Source organism: Nematolebias whitei, chromosome 19, assembly GCF_014905685.2.
Source record: "Nematolebias whitei isolate Nwh7 chromosome 19, NemWhi1, whole genome shotgun sequence".
NCBI classification, from domain to species: Eukaryota; Metazoa; Chordata; class Actinopteri; order Cyprinodontiformes; family Rivulidae; genus Nematolebias; species Nematolebias whitei.
In genome coordinates, this window is record NC_056516.1 from 34,567,117 (window position 1) to 34,577,760 (window position 10,644).

At 37.7% G+C, this 10,644-nt stretch overlaps 2 protein-coding genes across 2 annotated transcripts in view; both read left to right on the top strand.

Annotated features, from left to right (window-relative positions):
• LOC119425514 (tenascin) overlaps positions 1–3,789 on the top strand; it is a 33,600-nt gene extending 29,811 nt beyond the window's left edge. The window contains exons 14-19 of the mRNA XM_037693042.1: positions 1,774–1,906; positions 1,993–2,144; positions 2,501–2,597; positions 3,131–3,286; positions 3,392–3,555; positions 3,643–3,789. Coding sequence (XP_037548970.1) covers positions 1,774–1,906; positions 1,993–2,144; positions 2,501–2,597; positions 3,131–3,286; positions 3,392–3,555; positions 3,643–3,747 — 807 coding nt within the window. The 3' untranslated portion in view covers positions 3,748–3,789. The remainder of the gene's footprint in view (positions 1–1,773; positions 1,907–1,992; positions 2,145–2,500; positions 2,598–3,130; positions 3,287–3,391; positions 3,556–3,642) is intronic.
• Positions 3,790–10,288: 6,499 nt separating this feature from the next.
• The window catches only part of LOC119425785 (LIM/homeobox protein Lhx9-like), a 6,604-nt gene continuing 6,248 nt past the window's right edge, over positions 10,289–10,644 (top strand). Inside the window, exon 1 of the mRNA XM_037693332.1 lies at positions 10,289–10,420. Coding sequence (XP_037549260.1) covers positions 10,289–10,420 — 132 coding nt within the window. The remainder of the gene's footprint in view (positions 10,421–10,644) is intronic.

Genomic DNA, 10,644 nt, shown 5'->3' on the forward strand with positions numbered 1-10,644 from the left:
TTTTGTGTTTGCTGGTCGGTCGACGAAAAAGTTCAGAGCGAGCTAGGTGTTGCGACACGTAACGAGAAGGTTTTTAAAGAGGTGTCATTGTGTTGATAATAATGATCCACCCACTAAAGGGGCACTAACGGGCACTGTGGAAATGGAAAATGAAGCGATACGACCTGTACTGGCCCTATAAGGGCCAATAAGGGCCAATAAGGGCCAATAAGGGCCGAGCCGAGCTGACACTGAACAAACGGTTCAGAACGTGAAGTGTGACAGAAATGTCAGAGTTTAAGACACATACCTGCCTGTTGTTCACAGTGTAGGTGGAAAAGTTTAAACTGTTCTATGCCGGTTCAGAAACAATTTTGTCTTTCTGTTAACAACAAATTTTCTGCTTCATCTACATTTGTTTATGGCCTTAGTGTAATTTTTCTATACTTTATTGTTCGTCTGAGAAATGTGCTTTGAATGTAGCTCTTATATACAGTAAATCGAATTGAATGCCTTCTACTGACAACAGAATAAAACATAAACTGGTTAAAAGGTAATTAATACTCTGTGTAGTTTTTGAGAAAAATACTTTGTACTTTTACCTAAGTATCTTTATAACACCATTACTTTTACTTGTAATTGAGTACAATTTAAGCAGTGTAACCGTACTTGTTCTTGAGTACAAATTTTCAGTACTCTTTCCACCTCTGGAAACATCAACGTTTCATGAAAATAGTGTAACGATTTACTGAGTACCCAGACAGTATGTGACCAAAAACAGCAACTCCAAGACTAGGAAAAGTTAAGTGTCTATTTACAAAATGTGGAATCAACAGTAGAGCTGCAACTGGGCTGGGAGGGACTGGAACCCTGTAGAGTCCAATTTATGCTCCTGGTGGATACGTAAATTAAGAAGCTCTGCCTCCCCGCTCACCCCCCGAGGACATCTGTGGACCCTTATCAGAGTGGACCAGCTGAGAGACACTGTAACATCTTTTTATCAGGACTATGGAAACTATCTGGAAGTGTTCATGGACAATTTCACCATCTTGTCGTCTCCCCCACACTGCAAAAGTGATAAGGGCAGCGTTTCATAGAAGCAGTAGCCCCAGTACATTTCCGTCTACCCTTCAGACGGCTGTACAGAACGTATTTTCGCTGTACTTAACTGTACAATGACAATAAAGTTGATTCTGATTTTTTTTTTTAAGAGTTAATACAATGGTTTAGATCCTTGGGTCTGATTCAAGACGTTGCTTGTCTCTTACTATCGGAGAAGAAGGTCATCGCATGGATGAGGGTCAAATAGTTCCAATAGTGACAAACGAGAAGTTTGTATAGATCGGTGGGCAAGTGGTGGAAGGCTAGGAACGACTGGAAGAATCACTAGGAGGCTTTAACAATGAAACTAGGGAGGTCCAAGGCACAGGAGGAACAGGAGTCAGTGCTGAAACACGTGAGACAAGGTTTTAGTCTCTACAGAACTCTTGGAATGGTAAAGTGGCCAGGAACACAACAACCGGTAGGCAGACAATGCTCCAGCGTGGGACTGAAGTCATCATCCGCCATTTATACTCTTACAGCTCATTAGGATAACGGTCCGCAGGTGCAAGCTTGTTGGCGCCATCTGGTGTCGAAGAGCTGTAGGGAAAAAAAACTGGAACTCCTACATATATCTGTGAATTTGTGGCGTCGAAATATTCTTATTTTTACTCCGTATTTTTAACTAACGCTCATTTCTTCAGACGTTCATCTCTGCCTGTTGATAGTTACGATATATATTATTTGTGACAGGAAGTCCTTGTTGGCCCCAATGAAACACAGTTCAAGTTGACCAGACTTTATCCTGGCTCCTTGTATAAAGTGAATCTACGGACATTGAGAGGAGTGCAACTGATGGCCGACACGTTCACCACATTCACCACTGGTACTTCTTTTGGTTTAATCAGAGCTGTGGTTTTAGGGGGTTATGGTGTCCATCACATGATGTTCTGTTTTCTTCTTCCTCCTCAGGAAGGCTGCGGTTCCCCTTCCCCACCGACTGTTCTCAGGAGCTGCTGAACGGCATCCTGACTTCGGAAGTGGTGGAGATCTTCCCTGAAGGAAAGCTCGGAAAGCCGATGATGGTTTACTGTGACATGGAGACGGATGGCGGCGGCTGGACGGTATCTCTGAGTAATTTCTTTTGTTCGGGAGGTCAAGCAAATATGCCGAATGCAATCAGATTTCTATTAAACATTTATAATAAGTTCTATGGAAAATGTAGGTTGACTGTATCAGCATTTGTTTATGTCACACATTTTTCCCATTGCATTATGGGTACCTTTAATTATGCCATGCTAATATCAGTCTATATCAGTTTGTCAGTCCAGGTTTGAACTGGCAACTTTCTGATTGTGAAATGATAATGGCAACCACTACGCCATCGTGCAGCTTACCTAAAGCCGAGAATGATTTAAACACATTTCTGCCGTGTCCGTCTTGACTGAAGTTTTTAAGTGTATTTGCATCCCATGTGCAGGTCTTCCAGAGAAGGAAGGACGGCTCGGTAGATTTCTACCGAGGCTTTGAAGATTACGTTAAAGGGTTTGGAAATCTGAGTGGAGAGTTCTGGCTCGGTGGGTAAAATCCTCCTTGATCCTGAAGTCAGAGTACATTAAAGCAGAGCAAGTAACATAGTTAGGGTTAGTTAATTGTTTAAAGTCTATCACCTCAACAACAGCTATGTTCAAAATATACAGCACATAGATTCAGTGTTTATAGACAGTCCTCAAATATATGAACAGTCCATACATAATTTTGTATGTAATTGTATTATTTTATATATTGTTTTTATATAATAGACCCTAAAAAATGAATAATTGACCCATGTGTATATTAATACTAACTGAAGCTAACTTTTTCTTTTTATATTTGGATTGCATTGCACACTCAAATCTTTGCTGAATAAAAATAAAAGTATGGGGGTAATTATGTAATTATATGACTTTCATGAAGTAATTATATTGCATTTTAACATTTCTGGACATGATCAGCAGAATATTCTAACTGATGTGATCATTTTACTAGAATTGTGTCCCATTTGTTTTCATGCAGTCAACTTATTCAAGCAAAGCGCATTCCTCAAAATATTCTACGTCTCATTTTTCAGGCCTTGAGAAGCTCCACAACTTGACAACGATGACTCGGATGAATCTGCGTGTCGACCTACGAGATGGAGGGCAGCGCGTGTTTGCTCAGTATTCAACATTTGTGGTGGCCAAGAGACATTACAGACTGACCGTGGGCGGATACAGCGGCACTGCAGGTGAGACAGAAGTGGAAAAAGCTTCTCAGATTTAGCTGAATATGAAGTTTAAGATAATTCCTTCACTTTGTCTTTTTTGTTCTTTATTCGTTCCCATGTCTCCAGGTGACTCTCTCAGTTTCCACAACAATCGCATCTTCTCCACCAAAGACCGAGACCCGACGCCGGGGATCATCCGCTGCGCCATTTCTTACCAAGGAGGCTGGTGGTACAACAACTGCCACGAATCGAACCTGAACGGCCTCTATGGAATCGACTTCAAACACCAGGTAATCTTAGATAAAATCCCATGTTTGCGAATGTCATGTATGAAACAGTGTTTGTCTGGATGAAGGTTGTGTGTTTGTGTTTGTCAGGGTGTGATCTGGAAGTCCTGGAAAGGAGAGGATCACTCCATCCAGTTCACTGAGATGAAGATGAGACCAGCAAACTTCAGGTCTCCCTCCAGAGGATCAAAGTAAAACAAATATACCGTAAAGATGAACTGTTTAAAATATGCAGCTGAAAGCTTGAAAGCTCTTAACAGAGGAGATGAAGACATTTTCCTTTTTTTATTTGTATAAAGTCAGTTATCAGGATGGTGTTGAAGATTGTACAGGTTTTATTTGTGTGTTTGTGTGCAGCAACATTTCAGTGCGGTATAATTTTAAAGCAGGGCAGCTCTGACTCAAGATTTAAAGGTATAGTTCACACAAATTGCAAAGCAGCTTCTAGTAGTTTTAAAAGGTGGCGGTTTCAGAGATCCAAGCCTTCGGTGGAGTCCCCAGCTCATTCAAAACCGCCCCAAACAAAACGTGTCCAACCACTACGCAGGGGTTCCCAACTCTGGTCCTTGAGGAACACCATCCTGCATGTTTTAGTTGTGCTTTGACTCATTTTGAATGAATGAATGATTAGCAGGCTTCTGCAGAACGTGAGGAAGTAATTAAATCACTGAATCAGGTGTGTTGGAGCAGGGAGACAACTAACATGCAGGGTAGTGTTCCTCCAGGACCAGGGTTGGGAATAAGAAAAGGGAACTAAACAATCTTGAAACTAATTGTTGTTAATATGCGCACAGTGAAAACTGCAGGTTTGTTTGAATAGCTTGATTGCCGGGTTAAAGCTGTTGGGTCGAAGGTTGGGTAGGTTAGACCAACAGTTTGCCATTTTAGGCCAGATGTTCACCAAAGTGGATCTAACCGCTGCTTCAAGAAGTAACGGTAAGAGAGTAAAAACACGTTGTAAGAAGACGTTTAACCTGGTTGGTTTGTAAACAACTAATGTTTGCACAAGACAGTGAGTGTGAGTTCCCAAAGCACAGTTAGTGTTAGCTAGATGACGCTAATAGTTAGCACCAACTCGAGAACTAATTATATTATAAGGTAGATTTTACAACTCAATGAGTTATACGTTAACTTTACTTTAACACAGTTTTGAGGTAGAAAACTTAACTTAACCCGGTGTGTTGATTCAAACTGACAACCTGAGTTAAACCAGCCAGGGGTCTGCAACCTGCGGCTCTGGGGCCACACGTGGCTCTTTGGTCCCTCTGCTCTTTCAGGCTTTGACCAAAACTAAAGTAAAACTGAATTTTATTTAAATTATTGCCAACAATGAAAATGGCTAGTTTGAGCAGATTTCCCGTCATTTTCAAGTATCTGAAAAACGAGGCGTAAAACGTCATGCTAGTAGTTTGTTAGCAACTTTAAATCGACTTCACAGCGTGATGTTTCACTCAGAACCACCAGAATGTTCTGGAATATCTTTAAGACAAGCTGATAAAAAGGAATATGGTGAGTAGCTTTGATAACACTAAGAATAAAACACAAAAAACAACGTCAAGGTAATCAAACATGTTTATTTTTCTTTAAAAATGTGCAAACTGGCCTAATTTTACACTGTCTTTAACTTTATGCTTTAAGTAGGATACTTAACTCTTCATCAGTTAAGAGAACTCACATCGACCTGCAGAGCTTAGTGTTTTATTGTTTATAAAATTGTTAAAAAAAATATGTTTTCCTTTACATGAATCTGGTCTTTTCTTTTGTATTAAAATGTAAAAATAATAATAATTATAGTTGGACATTTTTCGTTTTATAATATCACCCCCACTGCACAGCTGGAAAAGCCATCTCCAACAAACTTATGGTCCATGGGCGACGAGTTGACAGTGCACAGTTGCAGCAGGTTTTGCGGCTCCGGACATCGTAATTAATAAGCAAAGTTGCAAAAATGGCTTTTTTTATTGCAAATGTTGCAGACCCCTGAGTTAAACTAATAAAACTACCCAGAGCTGACGATTCTAATTGACCCAACGCTGGTTTCCAATTTTTTTTGTTGTTTTTTTTTTTTGGTTGTGCATATTCTCTGCATAAACAAAAACAGTAAACAACACTGACTGCATAATAATCTGCTTTAACTTCATCAACTAATAATTGAAGAAGCAGTCGTATTTATTTTAGAATGCATCACGACTTCGATCAGTTTGGCAAATTTTATTGAGAATTTTGTACGTGACCATCAGACAAAACTGAGAAAATGTAGCTACAATAAAAATCCCACAAATCCAGAATGAATGTTTTTTTTTATTAACTTTTCTACAAAAACACAGATTTGAAATATCTCTGTTATCTGTCAGTATTAATAATGTAAAAAGCCCAAATAACCCTGAGAAGGTAAATGTTTCTAACAAATAAAGCTGCCTTCAAGTCACAACTGTGTTTCTGAACACAATTATTTCAGTAAAACTTTGCATTATACGTTGGTCTTTTTGGTCGTTAATAATAAAATTGTATATTGTTCAAATTGTTGACGTGTTTTTCATCTGATATTGTTCTGTCAGCAGCATTTAAAGCTAATTTTGGTTCTTCCAGTCACACCTTTTTGATTGTAAATAAGCTAATTGTTGCTTGGTTAACGGAAACTGCAGCTCAAAGGCAACATTTTGTGCATGCATTTTTTTTGTTTGTTTTGAATATATGGCAACAAACTTGAAAATATAAAGCTAGTTTTTAAACATGACAAAAAGAGGCAACTAATATTTTATATTTCTGATTAAGTTTTTACTATAACCAAAGCAGAAACAGGAAAAGGGAGAAAGAAAATCGGCTGTGATTGTTACTTAAAGCTGAACATCGCCCCCTGCTGGTCACTCTGTGAAACTTCAGCTCCTCTGTGGTTTTTCAGGCAACTCTCCAGCTGAGGTTCAGCTGCCAACTGTCTGCTCAATGTTTGTCTTCTCTGTGATATTTTGTTGTCATTTTGTAAACATATTAGTTTTATTATTATTTTGCCTTGTAAAAAAAAAACAATAAAATTATATGAAAGCTAAAGGGTTGCTTTTGTTGCTTATTTTAACCCTTTTCTACATAAACGCAATTCTTATTTTATTTTTACTTTAATTTCTCCTTGATGGAGAATTAAAGTATGCTGAAAACAATTATTTATTGCATAATTTTTATTTTAATGTGTTATCTTTAAATGATTAGTATTGTATCCAGTAAAATTAATTTCAGCTGAAGAAAACAGATCTTAATATAAACGATTAGAAGTAAAAAAAAAAAAAACGTTATTTTGAGCCTTGGCAAGTGTTTTCTTTTGTGCATACAATTTTCTTAAATAAGATAATTACATTTATTGGATGTTAAATTCTAGAACTCTTTACAAAAAACTAATAGCATCAAATATTTACATTAAATCAATATCGGATCAGCAAATATCAGGTGAAATGTGAATTATTCATTATTATTCAGCTCTATTAATGAAAGCAAGAAACCATGAAAACCTTGATTAGCATGTTGCTTTTTGCCAGTCGTTATTCTATTGCCACAAATTAGTGATTAATTAATTAATTAACGTATTAATTTAGTTTCTGTTCAGCTGGCCGTTCATTAGAAGAAACAAACAAATATGTATTCTTAAACATGTGAGCTATGTGGCAATTTACAAAAGGATAATAATTTATAAGTAATTGAGATTTTTCAGCGCTGACTCGTGTTTTAATGCCAGTGGGAAAATAAATCTGAGCTGATGAAAAACATATAAATACTTGTACTTGCTATATTTGTAGGATACATGTATCTGTTTTTTAAAAGGCTGACTCTGCTTTTAGAATAACCTTATTAATAACTAATAAATAGTTATTATTTGAGTAATTAAAAGCTGTAAACATTTATTAACACATGAATAAGCAGTTAAGGTGCATTAGACAAAAAGGATAACACTGATTTGTTTCTTGTCAAACATTTATCTGTACTCTCCATTCTCACCGTTGACCTGCATTTTTTTATAATAATAAATAATTTACAATGGTACTCTTGCTATGAAGTGTTGCTAAAGTTTGTAACAAAGTTTTAAAGACTGTTTTCACTCAAGAAACTAATGGGTTTTTCCCAAAATCTAAAAGGACAAAAGCACCAGCAGTTAATAAAAACTTTAAAATAGTCAAATAATTTGGAAGACTGTTTTTGTTTCAAGAAACTCGTTGCAACATTAAATATAAAAGACGAGCTGATTTAAATCAAACGGTGCAGTTTGAAAGATAAAATGTGGGTTTGCGCTCAATGTAAACAAAGCACCCCGTCCAACAAACAGCACATGGGAGCTTGAGTCATGTGATTGACCTAAATTATCTAGGCTGCAGGTAAACAAGTATCAGAAAAGCGTGGATCTTAAAAAGGACGTTCAGGTGGAAATTTAAATTTAAATTTTTAGAATGTGACAAAATAAATATAAAACAAGTTGCACGTCTGTTAAGAATAAATATCAGGGATCAAGCGGGACACATCTTAAACACATCAAAGTTCATGCTCAATAATCCAGGTAAAACATCCAACAAAGTTCAGTCATGTCATCTGGATGGTTTCTTTGTTTTTATTGAGCTGTTTCATCCTTCATCCAAAGGACTTCATCAGTCCGAGGAGCCACAACAAACCCATTCCCACAAGCATCACACTCACATAGTGGACCAACCAGTTTGATGGTGATAAGATGGTTTCTGGGGCCTGCCCTCTCCCCCGTCGACTCCTCTGAGGCAGATTATTGAGTGAACGTTGGTGTTTTGAACAGTTTTGGCTCAGCGGAGTCGACGGGAGGGAGGGCAGGCCCCAGAAACCATCTTATAATAATGATAATAATAAACTTGATTTACTGGTCTATAGCTCCTTCCAACAACGCCCTGCATTGAACAAAGTGTTTTACAAGATAAAACAAATAAAAACAGGCCACAATGAATCCGTGCAAATTAAAAACACAGCCACAATTTTTTTTTAAATGCTAAATACTAAAAGTTAAACATCAAATTCCATTCAGGTCTTCAGTTTTGCTTTGAACAAGTAAATTGGTTACCAGTAACCTGGTTGGTCCACTATTTGAATGTGCTGCTTGTGGGAATGAGTTTGTTGTGGGTCCTCGGACTGATGAAGTCCTTTGGATGAAGGATGAAACATCTAAACAAAACAAAAAACGAAACCATCCAGAGGACCTGACTGAACTTTGTTGGACCTTAAACGCAGATCGATTGGATCAGATATGAGAAAATAATTTGCTTTTTTTTTTTTAACTTTCCTTACATTTTGGGTGCAGTCTTCATGACTTTGATCATTTTAAAAAAATAAAATAAAAAAATCACCCCCTGTACGAAACACAGCTGCATGGGCCATGAGTTAAGGACTTTATATGATTTGTAATTTGAACTGTGGAATGTAATGTGCAGCATTTTGTTTATCGTTGTTATAAACTGATCTTTGATCGAGGACCTTGTGAGTTTTGATTTCCGAATAAGGACTCGGGTGCAGTTCCCAGATGTCCTTTTAAACACCCTTTGTTTGTTTAATTGGTCCCCAGCGTAAAGCTCACGCTCTCACCTGCTCACCAGGCAGCCAATAGCGTTGTTCCTCACCTGCTGTGTGAGCCAGCTGGCCTCCTTGTTTACAGGTGCATGTCACCTGGGACCGCCGACTGATCCGATGCTGGGAAAGTGGTTGGACAAAGATGAGGCGGAGGGGCAGAGCGCGGCTCAGGGAAACTGATCCCAAACCCACAAGGCAGGAGGCTGCAGAGACACCTGGAGGGCTGAGCGCCCGCAGGTGGTTTACAGTTCAGAGGAGGAGGTTGGGAGTATTTTTAGTTAAAAGAGAAATATATCAAATGCTCAGAGCTTTGTAAATCTGGATCTTCTTTATCTACTTGGGTGATTTTTGCACGGTTCATACAGAGCACGCTCAGTGGAAAGAAGCCTGGAAGCAAAGTGAGTTACGTTCACACACACGTTTTTATAGTCGGGTTTAGAAACGCCGTTAATGAAATAATAAATTTCCTCACCACTTCATCTGCATTCAGAAGAATTCAAGTTAATGTTCAATAATTGCTGCAAAACAAAACAGCTTCAGTTTATACTTGAACGCAGTTAATTAGAAAACTGTTTTTAATTGTGCACAAAATGTAAACTTTTTAATACTTTTTTGAATACTATAATAGATACAACTTAGGTACTGTCATGTAAATGCATGCAAAACTTGTTAAAGCAATTATAATTTTACTTTTTATATGAAGCATTAATTTTAAACGAGTGTTTTTCTCCCCTTTAAAGTCTTTAACCAAACTTTACATCTAGTTTTCAAAGACAACTCCGTGATTTACTAAATAAAAATGTTTTAAAATGACCGTGGTTGTTGCACAAAAAGCTATTTTATTTGATCCAAATCATAAATATATATTTTAAAAAGTCATATCTTTCAATTTAAATTATTTATGGGAAGTAATTGTTGTGAAAGCAATGTTTATTTTAAAATATTAGCATCCCAAGAGCATGCACTGATTGTGCTAAAGTAAAGTTCAAGTTATTGTTTTTTAGTGATAAGAACATTGAAAAACAACATTTTCATCATTTAAAACTTTTGTTTTTTGTCATTTCAATGTGATAAATATCTGCCTGAGTGTGTTTGAATTATAATCTCCAAAGTGAGCTGAGGTTACAGAGAAGATGGCTACTTATCTCCTGCTTTCTCAGAACTCTCCACCATGATGTCTCCGGACGACCGAGTCCTTGAGGACCTGTTGTATGGCAGCGACCTCGGTGACAAAACGGAGGAGTTGGAGCTGGGCGGTGTCCCTGCAGTGGGGGAGGCCGAGACTTCTGCTGCTGCTGCTGCTGCAGAAAATGTAAATATAAAAGATTAATTATATTACTAATTTTATAATAATGCAGAATAATCCAAACTTAAAGAAAGGCCAAGATTAGGAGAAGATTAAAGTGACAAGAACCATGTCCAGCAGATACAATGGGTAAAGGAGATGGATGGATGGATGGATGGATGGATGGATGGATGGATGGATGGATGGATGGATGGATGGATGGATGGATGGATGGATGGATG